The sequence below is a fragment of the Podarcis erhardii genome, assembly GCF_964252035.2.
Source record: "Podarcis erhardii genome assembly, chromosome: 2".
Taxonomy (NCBI): Eukaryota; Metazoa; Chordata; class Lepidosauria; order Squamata; family Lacertidae; genus Podarcis; species Podarcis erhardii.
The window spans coordinates 59489390-59507306 of record NC_138498.1 but is presented as its reverse complement, the minus strand read 5'-3'; the positions used below and the strand labels follow the sequence as shown (position 1 = coordinate 59507306).

Here is a 17917-nt window from a genome sequence, read left to right as displayed (position 1 = left end):
AGTGGAAAAAGAATGAAATGTTCTATGTGGACTCACTCCCTTTATGAGATCACATACAGTAAACAGTTCTAGAATGGCATGTGCAAGATCTGGAATATGCGGTCCCATTTGAAACAGATGTAGGGAACAAATTTATGAACTAGGAGAAAACTACCACTTGAAACAGGTGAGGAACAATAAGATGAATCCAAACATTTTGGATCCAAACAATTCAGAAATCCTAAGCACTGTTACCTATAAGTCCCAGCTTGCTCAGAGTCAGGACAAATACTTCCCCGCATTCAGGGAATGATTGGAGGAAATTTAGCTCAAATGTACTAGAACTGTTTCCTACTGAGAGCCTGGCTCTATTCTGCTAGAGAACAGGATGTTGTCCACTTAGTTGAACTGCGCCAGAAATTGGCATATTTACTGAAATACATAGGAGCATAGTGTCACATTAGATCATTTAAGGTAGTGGAGTGCCCTAATTAGGTACTCAGGGGGCAACAGAGACTGGCAAGAGGGTTGCCCCCTGCTCACCAGGTGTACCCTCTTGAAAGTTTGACTCCCTGCCAGTGGAGAGGTGTTGTTGTTGCTGTTTAGTCGTTTAGTCGTGTCCGACTCTTCGTGACTCCACGGACCCCCTTCCTCCATACAGAGAAGTAACTTATCGTGAAAAGAGCCAACATTTGCTTTTCTTCCCAATCTCTCACCTTCTACTGAACACCAGTGTGGTTTGCAACAATGTCCTCATAACATATGCAACAATGGCACCTGAGATGCAACTATTTAGTTCGCACCCAATTCTTGTGACTGTAATTGGTTCTAAACTGATTTTAATATTGTATTTTATTGTGAAGGGGCAGGTAAACAACTGAAATGATGATGATGATGATACCCACTGAGCACAATTGGGCTTCCACAGTGACATAATAGTTTTGAAGATCAGAGACAAAGCCTTAATTCAGGTGCATTAGGTGTTTGCATACTTTCATCTTCTATTAGTTTTCATAGTAAGTAAATGGCTTACTTTATCATGGGAGGCAATAACATCTCAGTTATGTATTCTTTCTGGACAATCTAGTTTGTCTTCCTGTATCTTCAAAAACTAAGAAGTGGCAATCCCGAATGTGCATATTCACTTTGTACTCCCCACATACCCACCTATTATATATTAAGCCATATTATCTATGTAGTTATTGCTGCTTATTTCTCACTGGATGAAACATAAAACAGTCTCATGCTAAAAGCAAATAGCCCCAAGGCTGTAAAATATGGGACATCTGGCAACAATACCATAGGAATTTGTTTTAGGCAGACATATATAAAGATGAACATTATAAATCCAAGAATTTCCAATAAGAATATACAGTTTATGCTAAAGCACTTTGTTACTATCACAATTATACAGAATAAAAACTACACAGAAACAAATTACAGAAGAACTCCATTTACTCATTCCAAATGTTCACATGATTTTTGCCTTTCATAACACAAGTTGTCTTTTTCGGTCCCCCACCCCCCTGAAAAATACTTTACTGCAATGCCCTGCTTAAAAACCACACAAATGCCTTAAATACCTAACAGGTCTTTTAAGAAAGTCATCTCAGACTGCAGTCCCATCCAGGGAGTAAGCCCCAATGAACAAAGTGGGACACACTTCCAAACTCTGCCAGCATAGCATGAGACTCTTAATCTCAGGGTGGTGGGTACAAGTCCCACATTGGGCAAAAAGATGCAATCAACGTGACTTAAAGGAACTTAACCCTAAGTGGATTGTGGCCACAATTCTTTAAGTCCATAAACCATTATGATTTTCAAGAATGCAACATGACCTTTGAGCACAGAATTAGGTCATGTGTAATGGCTGGTATCCAACAGTCCCATGCATGAGGATGGTGAGTCTTCTTTTTGGTGGGGTGAGGGGGGTGTCATGAGGAGCTACAGTGTGAAACGGGTGAGCCTGAAAAGCATCAGGATTTCCATAGAAATTGCAACGGGCCTTTTAATCTCTCAGCCTTTGATGCGCAAGTTACTACAGGTCAGTTATCAAGCAAAAGCTGCAGTTACAAATAAAGCTTATCACCATTCAATGCAGTATCAGAAATTTGGGCTGCAGTTCTCAGGCTGATCTGTGTCTTCTCCATTACAGGATATGAGGATATGCCTAAGGAATCTCTCTTTCCTTACTCTTCAGCCCCGGAAGCAATGGAGAAATTTGAAATCAATTTTCAAAAAGAAAGAGAGAGAGGCGTGGGAGACTGAACAAGCATCTCATAACAATGCAAAGAAAAATATTTTGAAGGAAATGCTATTTTGTGATGATTTCGGCATTCATTTGTTAGACAGATGCAGCAGCTTTGTCAATAAACTGAGCCAGCTTGACATCTCGCTTCGTCAGTCCACCACAGTCATGGGAAATAAGAGTTATCTGGACCTGTTTTAACAAGAGAAGAGGAAAATACATATAATTTGCCAGCCCATGTGGTCTAATGCAGACTGACCAGATCCGGATTCAGCCTGAAACTCTTTTACACACATCTTGATTTGTATATTTACAAACAGTTGGTTTAAATAAATAAAAAAAGACCTGTCTGATTGTAAATTGGAATGGCACGTCTTTTTCAAATAAAAAGGCATCACATAACACAGCTGTCAGGTGAGCAGCCTTGAGAGAACTTGGAGACTAACCAAAGAGAGCTCCAGCGCAGAGCACAGAGAACACTTTAGGGTTAGGATTCTTGGGATTCTTCCAGAAAGAGGTGTCCAATTAAGTTACTCAGTTTGGGGGGGGGGGAGTTGCACAGATTGATTTCAGAAGTCATTGACTCAACTGCAAATGCTAAGTTGTGCGACTCAAACCAGAATCCTAACGGTGAAGTGCTGGCAATACTTTGCAGATCAGCCCTGGAAGGGAAAACAAACAAGATCGGTCCTTTAATGGTAAAATACAGCTGCCTGCAAGGAATTATTGACACCTCCAGAATGGAATACTACATGCTACTTTGCTAAATTTCTGTTAGCCAAAAAAAAAAAAAAAAAAGTGGAGGGAGGTAAGTGATAGAGCCTTTATGATTTTTGTCTAACTCTCAGATATGAAAACTGTGCTGGAAACATGTTTAACTCAGACTTCTTGCTTTCCAGTACTACTGATTATCAATTTTCAATACAAATATAGGAGCCTGTTATTATCAGAAATGATGCTGTGCATATTGCACTCATACAAGTCACCCTCAGATTTGGTTTAAAATGGGTTATATTTATCTGCAAGCAAACCTTTCTCACAGTGCAATGTGAACACTTAGCAAACAGTATTTATAATGCCCAAATCATAAGCACATAAGTTTAATATCCTTCTCTGAGACTTTCATTTCAAGATTCCTGCCCCCTTCACAAGTTTCCTATCCCTCATTTCAGAGCTAAGAGGCATGTTTTGGTTGTAAGTTGCTTTGGGTTGCCCTGGGCAAATTTAATAAATAATACTAATTGTGATTCTAATATCCTAAGAGTCTGAATTTCTGATTTCTTAATTTGTCATTAGATTTGGAAAATTTGAAAGCAAAGAGGTCTTAATTTTCTTTTACTTTTAAGAGGTCTAAAGAGAAACCAATTTTAGAGATCTACTTTGGAAGATGGATTGCAGCTCATGGTGTGTTGTAGGGTCATCCTAAACTCATGTATGGCAAAACAGGTTTTGAGTTGCTTTCTTCAGTTTTTAAAAAAGCTGCACAACCTGTCTGACCCAAAGTAACAGTGAGACAAAGGAAATAGGTCCGTACAACTTGGGTGAGGAATCTCTGGAACTCCAGATGTGGTTGGTCTTCAGTTCTTAGCAGCCCCAGCAACACAGCCAATGGTCAGCACCATCCAACATCAGGAAACTCACAGGCTCCTCACTCCTGATGTATGTTATGGGGGGAAAGGCCTCTCTCAAACGTCCAGCTCTCAAAACCACCATCTGTTTCCAACATTAGATACTTAATGATGTTGTTTAGTCGTTTAGTCGTGTCCAACTCTTCGTGACCCCATGGACCAGAGCACGCCAGGCACTTCTGTCTTCAGATACTTAATACATTTACACAAATGTCTTCCTCAGTGTGCCATACATGATTTTTATAAACATGGAGTTAATATCTCTCAAGCAGCCCTAGAAGTACTGGCACCTTAAAATCAGCGAAATATAGTCTCGCTGCTGGGAGGTTAACAGAAGCATGCAAGACTCTGAAATACTCTGTTGTGAATGGAGGAAGCACCTTTCAGGAAGGTGAGAGCAAGCGTAGGATAGCAGAAACAACAAATAAGGCCAAGATTCTCTACTCACATTTCCAGGCTGTTTTTCAAGTATGACCAGCCAATGAAAATAAGTATATTATGATGCAGTTCATTACCTTATTGTATACATTAAACCACTCAGGGTGGTGATTCATCTTCTCGGCCTGAAGAGCAACGCGAGTCATAAAGCCAAAAGCCTGTGTTAAGAAGAAGAAAAATATTTAAAGGTATTATATGCTTTGTTGATGTTTCCCTCCTTATGGGAAAACTTAAAAACAACAAAACAACAACCCTGCATTAAAAAAACAGTTGTAAAAATAGCCTGGCTGGATCAGGCCAGTGGTCCATCTTGTCCAGCATCCTGTTCTCACAGTGGCCAACCAGATGCCAGTGGAGTGGGAAACCCAAAGTGATGACCTGAGTACAACAACATTCTTCTGTCCTGCGGCTTCCAGCATACTGCCTCCGACTGTGGAGCCACTGTGGATGATAGGCACGGATAGCCTTATTCTCCATGAGCGTGTCTAATCTTCTTTCAAAGCCATCCAGGTTGGTGACCATCACAGTCTCCTGCGGAAATGGGCCTGCATAATTTAACTGCGCACTGAATGAAGAAATCTTTTATTTTACCAGTCCTGAATCCCCACTGGATCTCCACAATCCACTTTCCCCCATGTCATGCATAATTTTATACACTCCTATCATGTCTACTCTTTTTTTTTTTAACATATATATGCCACTTTTAACTTGTGCAAGAATAGTAGAAGGGAAGGGCAAGGACAAAACAAGGAAGATGCTGAGAAAAGGCCTGCAGTGGTTCCAATGCAAACAAAACCCAGCATAACTTCACTTGAGGAATATAAGTGTTAGCTAAGAATTAATTCTCAATGGCCATACAATATTTGACGGTGAGGTGGAAAAACATATCAAGCCCATCCATATAATAATAATAAATTTCTCAAGTTGCATTCAACATTAGTTATACTTAGGGTAAACCCATTGAAACTAATGGACATGATTAGCTTAAGACCATTAATTTCAATGAGTTTACACTGAGTATGACTAACATTGAACATAGGAAATATACTTTAGGGGTTGCATTCAAAGTGCTTCAAATGGATTGTGTTGTAGATAATGAAATTTTTTGCACATAGAACAACTTCTGCAAGAGCAATGGAACTTCGCCATCCAATCTGCTCTGGGGGATCTGCCCAACCCTCTGGAGAATATTTGAGAACGGTTGGAGGGGGGCATGCAGGGGGAGGGAGGGGAAATTTCATTTTATGTGTACAATGATTTGGTTTGATACGTTACCTCAGCGATTCTTACAAAAGCTCTATAAAAGTAGAGCATTACTGCTACTACTACTACTGTTGCTGGTAGCAGGGAAACGAAGACAATATTATTTGGCTTATTGACCACCTAGTGAGTTTGTGGCTGTTGTGAGATTTGAGTCAGATGCTTCCACATACAAACTCTTATCTGCTAGGCTATACCAGCTTGGCTTTGTGTGAATCTAACTCTGTAACTTGACTTCCAATACTGAAGTCAAAAGTACTACTAATAACCTAGTGTAAAGATTATTTTAAAATAAATTTATCTATGATGTATTAAATATGTTCTTTAAAAATATATCTTTATAAATTTACTATCTAACCATAAATCTAACTGAAATCTCATTACAAAGGGGCCTGCATAGAAATATGTTCAATCCTACAGCAGCAATTTTGAACGAACATATAATCAAGAAACAGCATAATGGCTGGTAATAGTTCCAGTATTTTTTTTTCCTCCGCCACTGGTGACTGAATGAAGTATGGCTTTGCAAACCATTTTGTCAGCAAGATGAATGCAGTCATTACAATCAGGGCAAATTATTCCAATGAAGTTTTTCATTTACAAATCACCAAACTGTCAGCAATTGAAACGGTCAGGAGCATTCCAATACGGGTTTCCTTGACAGTCTTGTTTCGTCGCAGCCTCAACCTATCCATGTTTACCCGAATTAATCACCACTCAGTTCTACAGGACGTTTTCTAGTAAACGTGAACAGAAGTGCAGTCTTTATTTCGCTTGCACTAAATGGTAATGTTTTCAAAACTTTGTAAAAAGCAGTTTTGAAACCTTTGTGTATCTGAAGAAGTGTGCATGCACACGAAAGCTCATACCAAGAACTGACTTAGTTGGTCTTTAAGGTGCTACTGGAAGGAATTTTTTTTGTTTTGACTATGGCAGACCAACACGGCTACCTATCTGTAACTGTTTGTGAATAATGTAAGCGCTCAGCAGTAATTTATGCAAAAGGCTTCCATAACTATGTTTAAATACCAACTGTACAAGTATTTTAATTTAATATTTGCTTTCTTCAACATATGGCTGGCTGTTGTATATGGTCAACTTCCTATGTTTTTATAAGCAGGCCAGGGCAAGCAAATCAGAGGGTAAATGTTAGTTGGTAGCCATCCCGTAGGGAATAATTCAGCCATTAGAATGCAGGCTAAACTTCACCGGACATAATCTAGGGAAAGTTAAGCACAGGCAAGTCTCATTCAAATAAAAAAAGTAATATTAATCAACTTGAAGTGCATTTGTAAGACCTCTTGGGCTTCAAAGGTTATATGGCACATTTTAAGTAAATAAATGATTTGTTCCTCTTGTAAGGACTGCTGATTTGCACATATGTAGTGTGGAATATTGGAGTCTTCTGATCAGGTTTACATGGACATGCAAGAGGCACAAATCTTGGTTACAGTCCATTTTAAACACGTACAGCCATCCCCCTATTGCATACATTTTGTACCATGAAAATGAGAAGCAGGTCTGTTGAAGTAATTTCAGCAGAGCAATCTCCATTAAGCCCCCTAAATACTTCCCTTGCTAATTAAATGAAATTAGAACTTTATTGTTTATGGATCACCTTTTGTATCTGTAGGCCTGTAACCTTCCTTTTATAAAATACAATTGGCAGTGGAGGGAGAAGCTATTTAGGATTGATTATATATGAAAACATTATTACATAATCAGTTTGGACATTTCTTCACGTCTTGAAACATAATCAGTAATTGGGTGTAATTGGTGATCAAGGAAACTATCTGGTGATCAATTAAAGTAATTACCAGATTCCGGCATCACGGCCAATCTTAATTTGAGCTGGAGTCTGCACTTCTTCAACTTTAATTTAAAAGAATGAATATTATTAAGCAGTCTGCGAGCCAAGATCATGGTCAAGCATACGTGATATGGCAGTAGTGTCAGATTCGTTTTGGTGAGTTTTGTTTGCCAGCAAGCCGCTTCATGTTGGAAAGTGTTTTGTTTATTCTGAAAAATACCACCATGGCCTTGACCTTCATTCCAGCACCATAAGTATTCTAGTTCACCACAATGGGAGTATTTTCATATCTGGATTTTTAAATCATTCATCAGTTTTAAAAAGCAACTCAGTGGAAAACAAAAATTAGCACTGTGATTCTTTTAATAATGAGAGCCCTTTTAAGGCCAAGGTGTCTCCTTATCCCACTGATTGAAAGTGAAAAATAAACCCTGAAAAGGTTTGTTAGGGATGAAAGGCAATATAAAAATAGTTTAAAAAATAAATAAATAAGGAAGGAAGGAAGGAACCAAGCTAAAACTTCCTAAAAAATAGGTAAAATGAAGCCAAGGTAGAAACATTTGAGCAAACTACTCATACACATCACAAGCCTTGGGCCAGGAAGACTAGAAGTGTGCAGAATCATGCAGACTTATGTCATCCATGAGGTAAGTGGAAAAGTCATGAAAGGTCATTGGCTTCTACTGTGATCTGGCACTTGCTAGGATGAAGAAGAAGTTGTGTGTGTGTGTGTGTGTGTGTGTGTGTGTGTGTGTGTTTAATTTATGAATTGTTTCCTAAATATACAATAGTCCAGGATTTCAACTCCACGCCTTATCAACAGAACTGACCCAAAGGATAAAGAGGAGAGGGAGAAAAGTTCTTGTCTCTCTCAGTAAATGCACACAATGCCTTTCTAAGGAAGCCAATATGAGATATGTTCAGATACAAATGTCTGATATGTCTGATTTTTCACAGAGAATTTCTCATCATCCTCAACATGATCCAACTAGGTTTTTTTAGTTGCAACTCCAGGAAACTATGACACATTACACAAAACCGTATTTTTTTATATAGCATATGCAGTGCACAATCCCTAAACATCAGTAGACCTGATACCTGAATGGGGTTAGCATATTCATTCATTCATTCATTTATATTTAGGAAATTGATGTCCACTGCTTACTAATGTAATTAAGTGGTGTAAGAAACATTGCAGCCTACATTACAATTCCTCCCTCCTTCCCATATCACAACTGGGTGCCACTTCTTGATTCCTGAAGAGGGTTAGATACTTGTTTATCAGAAAGCAGCTTTGAGAAGGCCTTGTGCCTTGAAAAGTCAGATAAATAAATAGCCAGTTCCAAAGGTTTCATCAACATCATACTTCTGATCATGATAACTACAGTGATTTGGCTAGAATTGTTCTAAAGTGTTTTGTTTTTAAAGCACAAGCACAAAAATACAGGCATTAAAATGTTCTATCACATCTTTAAGAAGCAAAAAAAAATTAAGTAAGCAGCTAGAAATGCATCCTTAAAAACCATAAGCAATAGTCTGCATTTACAAAAAGATGGCCTTGATAATCTAGTATTCCCAATAAAACTGAGCTGAAACTTCTCTGAAATGACAGCAAATTCCTCTGTTATGGGCAAATACAGGTAGTTCCATAAATGTGGGATCCTAAACATGTTGTGTTGAACTCAACAGGACTTGCTTTCTCATAATGAACATACTCTAAGAAAAACAATCAGGGGATGCCAGAAAACTGTTTGTATATGGGCCAGATATATGAAACATACAACATCCATATGCTGTGGCAATGTTTTTATGCAATCTGCATTTGATGACATCATTGTGATAAATCTGTCCAAACAGAAATAAATGAAAGGACATTTTGTGCTACTTTCTTTGCGCTCAAAATCACCAAATATCTATCAGAGGAGGACACTGTGTCTGGGGTAATTTGCTATTACTCACTCATAGATCAGGAAAGAAAACTATTTCAAGACTTTTTTAAACTCAATGACTCCAAAGATGCTAGCAGAAAAACCTCTTCCCCTCATGGAAGGACTGCTTCCAACCTAACAGAAGACAAGTCATTCTGCACAAAATTGTGCGAGATAACGATCTTGATAGCTTGATCGTTGAGCCGTGTACTCAGACAGCTTTACGATCTCAATCAGTCATTTGCAGCGTCCGGCACGCTTCCTTCTAGCTGCGCACCAAAGTCTGCTGTCTCTTTGGCCACGGCTCAGCAGAGTGGCTTACAGCGGTGTAAAAACAGTCTTTTTCTCCCTTGCTCCATGCAAGCATACACAGACAGATTCGTCTATTTACAGCTTTTATTCAAACATTTGTCCATCACTGCTTGCAGCCATGTCGAAAACATGTCCGTCTCTCTCAAGACACACAGAGAGAACAACAAGATACAGTCTCCTCCCAGACTCCTCCCAGCTTCTACAGCTGACGTCACATCAGAAAGTGACGCACAGCTCAGAACACTTAACCAGTTAAGTTCTGAACTCCCACACACCCCCTTGCGTTGCTTTCTGACAAGACCTGTGTAACATCTTCAGCCACACCCTGTGAGATCAATCCCTTCCCCAATGCCTTGCGCCCTACCTTGGCGCGCCTGTTGGGCATCTGTGGAATCACCTCACAACTCTCAGAATCGCACTGTGCGAAACTTACCCACGTACCTGTGGCCTGGTACTTCTCAGGTGGAATACCCTTGGTTGTGCGACTGGATCGCCTAGGCACAAACTCTGGTGTTTCCTCTGGCTCACTGTCACCAGCAGGTGTGTCCTCTGCATCACAGGATTCCCCCTCTGACTTAAAGCGTCTTCGAATCCTTTCCATTACACTCACAGGAGAACTAGGCTCACTCTTGGGCTGTCCTTTTCTAACAACTTGTGGAGACGCCCCACCCTGCTCCTGACCCTGGTCCGTGACCTGGTCGTCATCAGCAGACTCAGCCTCTTCTTCCTCTGCCTCATCAGAACTGTCTTCTGGGTCAGAGAGACATTCTGAAAGAACATCACGCCTGACAGGAGTCTTTGACTTTACATCCTCCTGACAGAAATCAGCGTGTTTACTGATCAGCACCTTACTCTGATCACCTGACGGATATGCAAATCTCCATGCATGAGCATCTGGCTCATACCCACAGAAGATCATTTTCTGGACTTTGGCTCCATCTGGCCCTTGCAAAGCCTTAGGCACAGGGACAACCGCAGGAGATCCAAACTTGCGCAGAAAGTGAACCTGGGGTTTGCGGCCATTTAACAACGAGTACGGTGTGTCACCTACCAGTGAGTTGTAGACACGATTCCAGGTAAATGACACACATCGGATTCCCTCCAGCCAAAACTTTGGAGGTAACCTGGCGTCTTTCAGCATCACCTGTCCAGCCTTAACCAGAGCTTCACTTCTCAGCTCTGCCACCCCCCTCTTACTGGGTGAAGTAACTGTGTGACGTATCCCTCTTCTGTGAAAGAACTGCTGCAAAGCAGAACCAGTGTACCTAGCATTTCTGTCACTAATGATCGCTTGAACCCTGGTGGAGAATCTCTGTTCCACCCCCTCAATCCAGCTCTTGATCAGCTGTGCTGCATCCTCCCTGGATTTGAGGCCGTGGGTCCAGGTGCTCTGCGAAAAATCATCCAAAAAAGTTAGCAGAAACCTGGCCCCTCCCAGACTTGGTTCCTTGACAGGACTGGCCAAATCTATGTGAACCAGCTCAAAAGGTTTAGTGGTTACCCGTTCCACCTTTGGGTAACTGCACCCTTTCACCTTTGCTTGCTTGCAAGTGTCACAGTTAATGGCACTTCTGCAATCTCGAATCTTACAACCTGTGGAAACCTCGGGTAGAACCTGCAAGTCTTCTACAGAACCATGAATGGTTCTCCCATGCCAAACACAAGCACATGACACATGAGCGGGAATTGTAGCACGCTGGTCGGGAACTGTAGCACGCTGCGCCTGTGCTCTCTCAACCTTCCCCTCACCCCCAAGAGACGTCTTAAGAATGAAAAGATCATTCTGCCCCTTCTTAACCTCGGCAAGTACCCTCTCCCCTCTGGAGATTGTGCAGACATCATTTTCAAAACAAACTTTGAACCCCTTACTTAACAAATAAGGCACAGATAACAAACAATGATCCCCCTCTGGGATAACACAAAACTGCAGCGTCTCCTGCAAAACAGAAAGGAAAACGTTAGTGACAGTTTTAATCTGGGTTCTCTGTCCATTTGCGAACATAACAGTTTGTCCGGCCGGAATTGCCGTGCAATTCCCCATCTTGACTGCAGATGTCTCTGGAACCATGTTGCGGTTAGCTGCTGAGTCAAGAACAAAGGCCATTTCAAAACTTTCCATCCTGCCGTCTTCGAACAATGCCATACTCGCAGAGACTTGATAAGTCTCTTCCTGTTGTTCACCACGACCACCTGGCTCAGTTCCACGCCTGCCTGTCTTCCCAGGCCTGTTACCATGGAAACCCGGCTGATTCCCATGAGAATTGTCCTTGAAAACATCCTGCATCGGCTCTCTGCTCCGGTGGGGGCAACTGCCATGCAGACGTTGTACTCCAGTGGAAAAACACTGCCCGGGGCTCCTCCCAGCTGGCCTGGCCTTCCTCCTTCTGGAACGGCACCTCCCACCAGCCTGGCCCCCCTTGAAGCTGCTCTCCGCTTCAGCAACAGTGGAAAGTTTCTTAAACTTGCCTTTGGAACTCTTCGCCCCCCCGATCTGCCCAACAGTGCTCCTTGAGACTGAAGTACCGGGAACTGGGGCCGCAGCCATCTTGGGGCTCTCCATTTCTTCTCCAGGGCCCTGGCCTCCTGCTGCAGTTTCACACAAACTTCGCAGCACCTTCCAGGCAGCCCCTGGTGTCTGTACACCTTCTAAATGAGGTCTCAGTGAAGCATCAACGCATGCTCTGAGCATATTCAGCTCTTGTTGCATTCTCTGCTTGCCATCTCCAGGCACCGCAGATTCACAGCCTGCTTCAGCTGGCTCTGACTGGCTTCCTTCCCAAAGCCCAGTGACCAAGAACCAACCCCTGACTCTTCTGCTCCAGGTTGCCCAACTTGTTAAAGTGAGCTTTTCCACCGGCATATCCTGGCTCTCTGCCATTTTCTTCCCGTTCTCCCAAGGGGGCCCAAGCTTACTTACGATCAGGTACAGCTTCTCTGCCTCACCCTTCCGTGGAGAAACGACAGCAGCTGCGTCTCAGCTTTTAGCTCCAGCCAGCTTTCTGTATCAGAAGCTCTCACTGTCTCTCGGAAGCAGGCAAAAACTCCCTCTGCTTCCCGGCATTAGGCTAGACTCAAGGAATGCAGCTTCCAACCTCCGGCTAGCTTCCGTGCCGACTTCAAAGCGTTCCTGGAGCTCACACCGACTGTTTTACGAGCGTTTACTGACCTTCCATAACCTGTGCGAGATAACGATCTTGATAGCTTGATCGTTGAGCCGTGTACTCAGACAGCTTTACGATCTCAATCAGTCATTTGCAGCGTCCGGCACGCTTCCTTCTAGCTGCGCACCAAAGTCTGCTGTCTCTTTGGCCACGGCTCAGCAGAGTGGCTTACAGCGGTGTAAAAACAGTCTTTTTCTCCCTTGCTCCATGCAAGCATACACAGACAGATTCGTCTATTTACAGCTTTTATTCAAACATTTGTCCATCACTGCTTGCAGCCATGTCGAAAACATGTCCGTCTCTCTCAAGACACACAGAGAGAACAACAAGATACAGTCTCCTCCCAGACTCCTCCCAGCTTCTACAGCTGACGTCACATCAGAAAGTGACGCACAGCTCAGAACACTTAACCAGTTAAGTTCTGAACTCCCACAAAAATTGTCACAAGGTTTTTCTCAAGGCCTTCTATAGCTCACTATATTTTATATACTACAGCCTACACCTCCCCTATTCACCATGTTTCTCATACTGTAATGCAATTCACCAGGACATTGTGGTAGTATACTACAAGTCATACTCCTCTAGCTTGCAGAACAACTCTTATGCATTTTCTCCATCCACCTGGTTCTTGGGATCCAAGCCAATGATTTTGGAAAATGTTTATAAAACTTATTAAGCAATTTATCCAAGCAATGTAAAGTGCTATGGGTTGTTTGGATTAGTTTTACATGCAAACTCAGTTTGTTTCACTCCAAACAATGAGATAAAGCGAAGGTTTGTTATTGGCTTAACACTCATGATTTATTTGGAGAAGGCAAATCATGAGCCCTGAATTACCATTACTTTGCTCCAGGTAAGAGAAATGAAGTGGATGTGATTTTCTATCTATGCACCAGCACACTTCCTCATTCATCTTTTGCCCTAGTTTGGGTGCAAGCAAGGGCAATATTGACACATAAGTCCACCACAGCCTTTCGTATTGCTCAGATACATTACCAAGCTTGATAAGCATTTCTTGACATGTAGGTAGATTACCCTTCCAACTCTGCAACTCTATGATCCTATGTTTGCTTTTATGTCATAAAACGATTTCTGCAGCACACATCCTATAACATTACTGCAGCAAACCATTATTCTGGTCCCATTTTGCAACACATATGCATACTATTCACTTTTAAGGATTCATACAATTTCTTTGGGAAATGGAACAAAATTACTGAAGGCCATGCTATGTTTAGAAAGCTATACACTTCTTAATTATCTTTTACTTAGCTTTGACTAGCTTCATAATATTCTCTTCTTGTGCCAGTGACAATTACTATGTCCAACACACACAGCCAAAATCAATACGACAGTTTTTTAAGTAACTGGGTATAAAATGGATCGGGAATGGATGTGTTATATAGGTCTCCATTCTACTTTCTACAAATAATTTATCAGCAAATCCAAGTTACGTGCTTCAGTGCCACTCATCAACATTGCACGCCACTTCCTACATATTGCTGGATCAGAACAAATGACCAGCTAAACCAGCATTTTGTTCTGAACAGTGGCCAACCAAATATTTATCACAATCAGGGCATGAAGGCAACAGGCACTAGAGTTGTCTATCCACAAACAGAGGATGTGAGCGGATTTCATGCAAACTGTACACTGTTTAATCCTTGGGTTTCCTTTTTCTGGTATCAGATCCATCATACCAATAAAGTTTCATCACAATGAAGATGGATCCGAAATTTGTTTAAACAAACTATGATATACTGACACTTCCTAAAAATTACACTCAGTTATGATTAATTCCTCTTTTCTCTGCAAATGACTCCTACTGGGTTACCTTGGTTTACATTTATATACACAGAGTTGATTCTGTATATAACATCATATTTGGAGAGACATGCTGCCTGCTTGCCCTAGTAACACTGAAGAAAGAGGGAAACTGCAATAGTCTGGACAACTAGCCTCCTCTAGGAGCCTACCACATCCTAGGAGGAGGGGGGGGCGTCAGGGCATTCATGAAGATAAAAATCAGAATGTTTGCACTTCTGAAAAATACAAAAGTACAGTTATAGCTGTATGGCATCAACATGCAACTTTCACTTCATTTGCACACTAATTCATGTTGGGCTCCAAATTTAGATTCTTCCAGTAGGGCAAAAAACAAGGCATGCCACACTGGAACCTACATAACTTCTGGTATCTGCCTCATCACAACTTATTCATATAAAACAGAGACTTTGTTCTTTTTATGCTCAAGGGCAGGTTAGAGACCAGTGTTCAGAGACTGAGCTCTACACCTCAACTCTGTATTTTTCTAAGAAAATTAGAAGAACTTTAAAGAAAATATATGGGACTTTGCCCTTTTTACTAGGATTGTAGACTGCTCCATAGCTTCCACACTTGTTTACAATTATGCTGGTGAAGAAACTAGCTAGCCAGCTCTATATCAAACATTTTGACAGCAAAAGCACAAACACTGATCTATTTTAAGTAGTTTGCCACTCTGTGTAATCTTGTAAAAGCCATTCTTGCCTTTGATATTTAGACTGTTTACACTAAGTATGTTATTCAAACAATGTTTTACATATTAACAAATAATGTGAACAAAACTTCACGTTATAGCAAATTCTTTAACAACTGTCCTGCCAAAATGCTGTGATTTTCCTATAAAATTATTCCTATTTGTTGATCTTACATTGGATGAAACATACTGTAACAATCTTCATAATTTATGTCCTGTTGGGACACCATGATTTAAAGTAACATAATACAGACCAGCACCACTGCTAATCTAAACCACCTGACCAGATAAACAACAGCTTCCCCCTCTCTCTTCACTGAGGGCATTTCTGTTTATTGTCATATGATTTGCTAATTTTCAGGACATGAAGAATAAATTCAGCCAAATCGAGCTGTGGGTAAAAGTAATGGCCAGTTACACAGTATTTTCACATGCAGGTATTAGCACAATGTCAAGAGCTGGAAGAGTGGGTAGGAGATATATAGAGAAAAGATTAGTTTAAATCAGTACGCTTTAATTCTTAAGTAGTTTTGGAAGCTATGTATTTTCCAAATAAATAGAGGTAAAGACTAGGTCCAGCAGCAAGCAAAGGAGTGGGAGAAACTGGTCAGAAAACAGGTGGAAATGTATTATTTACACACCACTGATATTAAGTAGGTGTGCAAATGAGCGGCCCTTATACTCTGTTACAGTAGTGAGGAACTAAGAGTTAAAGAATATTTTACCATTATGTTTTTTATTACTGTGTCCTATCTTGGAGGTCTTTTCATGTCAATTCTCTTATTGATAAAGAAATAACTAGCAACCTCGATTCTCTTATTGATAAAGAAATAACTAGCAAGAATTAAGCCCACACTTAATTCCACAGGTGAACCCTGATTTCCACTGACTAAAGATGCATTCACTTCTTACATAACTATGCAAATGCCCAGCTTTGAGGTGTTTTACACAATCATGCGGTGTATTAAATTTTGTGAAATAAATGAAGTAAGTAACAATAAACAAAATAAGTAACAATAAATTTACATTCAAAAGCAACTTGCAATTATAAAGCATGAACAAAATTCAGCTAAGAGGCAAACTTGGATTCTATAGCCAGGATCCAATGAACCATGCAACAGAGCCCAGAGGGTCTCAAATTTGTTTCTCTCAAACATTCCTTCCCCACACCCTGTCCAATGCCAAATGACAAACTGCCTTTGATCTGAAGGGAATTTTTAAAAAACCATTTTGATATAGCATGAAGGTCAGCTGTTTGGGAGGGTGGGATTGAAAGTTCCATGCACAAGCTTTTAAGTGAGCAGAAAGTAGCTATTTGGACCCTCGCCCACATTTCTGGCAAAGAGACTCAGAAATCATGCTAAACAGGTAGGAGCCTTGATCGTTAAACATACTGCACAGATGCTGCTTTATAAAGCCATATTTGGGGGGGGGGTTATATTTCTTCATAACATAACACAAGTTTTTACAGCATTCTCCAGCTTCACAAAAAGGTTTGAAAGTGATGTTTTTCTTTTTATTGCTTTTTATTTGTAGTATTGTCAAAAAAAAAAAATGTGTCGAAGGAAACAGCAAAGAAGAAAGGATGTAAGATGTTCCATGTGTTACCACAGGGTAAATATCACTTACCAGCTGACATCCCACTACCATCTCCTTTCCCCAGGTTAGTTATCATGCTTTGTGCTCAATAAGCAGCGGGGTGGGAGAAAGATGTCACTTGTATTAGGAAATATGCCTGTGTGGTCATGGAGTGTTTTGTTCTTTGTTTTAAGTAAATGGACTTCCAGCACTCAGCCAAAATATTCTGTTATTCTATAAGCTCTAGCAGCAAAACACCTGCTAAAGCAATCATTGGCTTTAAATAATAAAGTCTCTGTGTACAATTCAAAAGGACAGAAAGTTCATTTGTTCAAATACACTCAAAGTACTACCTTATTGCACCTCTCAAAGAAAACTAGACATTTCGGGCCCTTCTTAAAGTCGTTCTGATTAGAATATGTACTTTTAAACTGTCAGCTCACGTGATTTTTATTCACCTGCAATTTCTGAATATTACACAGCAAACTTCACAGCTGTGTCAAGCAGAGCATGTCTGAAATTGTAAACTCAAGGAAAAGTGCAGTAAGATTATAAACCCAAGCATCTTGCTCACAGAAATGCCCCTTCCCCACAAAGGAGGGCATGAAAGCACAATGGTGTGTGGCAACAAAGATCCTAAAACAAGAAAGAAGTATCCACACAGAAATCCATGCATTTATGAGCAAAGAAATCCAAAGAGGGTGGGAGAAGTACGGGATGTGTATGTTCCCCTTTTCCTTTGCTTTGCCAGAATTAGGACAGTAACACAGGAACCTTACACCGAGCCAACCAATTGGTCCATCTAGCTCAATATTGTCTACAGCGTCTGGCAGTGGCTGCAGGGTTTCAACAGGGGACATTCACAGTCCTACCTGGAGACTTTCTCCATGCAAAATAGATTATTTGCCTCTGGGTTACGGCCCTTCCCCAGAAGAGTGGGAGATGTGTAGGCTACAATTCTCCTCTTTCTTTTTTGTCCTGTTCAAGCTTAAAAGAAAAATGGGAGGGGGATTTTCCTAACCTTTATTGTAAAGTGAGGGCTGGCGCAGCTCCTACT

The 17917-nt window shown here is 40.9% G+C and overlaps 1 protein-coding gene and 2 long non-coding RNA genes across 3 annotated transcripts in view; 2 read left to right on the top strand and 1 right to left on the bottom strand.

Moving 5' to 3' along the window:
• Positions 1–76: 76 nt before the first annotated feature.
• On the top strand, positions 77–2464 carry LOC309335397. Its single transcript, XR_014153470.1, has 3 exons — positions 77–166; positions 843–950; positions 2328–2464. It is a non-coding gene; the product is annotated as an uncharacterized lncRNA (long non-coding RNA).
• PCBD2 (pterin-4 alpha-carbinolamine dehydratase 2) overlaps positions 1417–17917 on the bottom strand; it is a 36825-nt gene continuing 20324 nt past the window's right edge. The window contains exons 3-4 of the mRNA XM_081850448.1: positions 4371–4451; positions 1417–2419 (exon numbers count right to left, since the gene is read on the bottom strand). Of these exons, the coding sequence (XP_081706574.1) occupies positions 2324–2419; positions 4371–4451 (177 nt within the window). The 3' untranslated portion in view covers positions 1417–2323. The remainder of the gene's footprint in view (positions 2420–4370; positions 4452–17917) is intronic.
• Positions 4458–9389, top strand: LOC309335410. Its single transcript, XR_014153483.1, has 3 exons — positions 4458–6396; positions 6534–9199; positions 9286–9389. It is a non-coding gene; the product is annotated as an uncharacterized lncRNA (long non-coding RNA).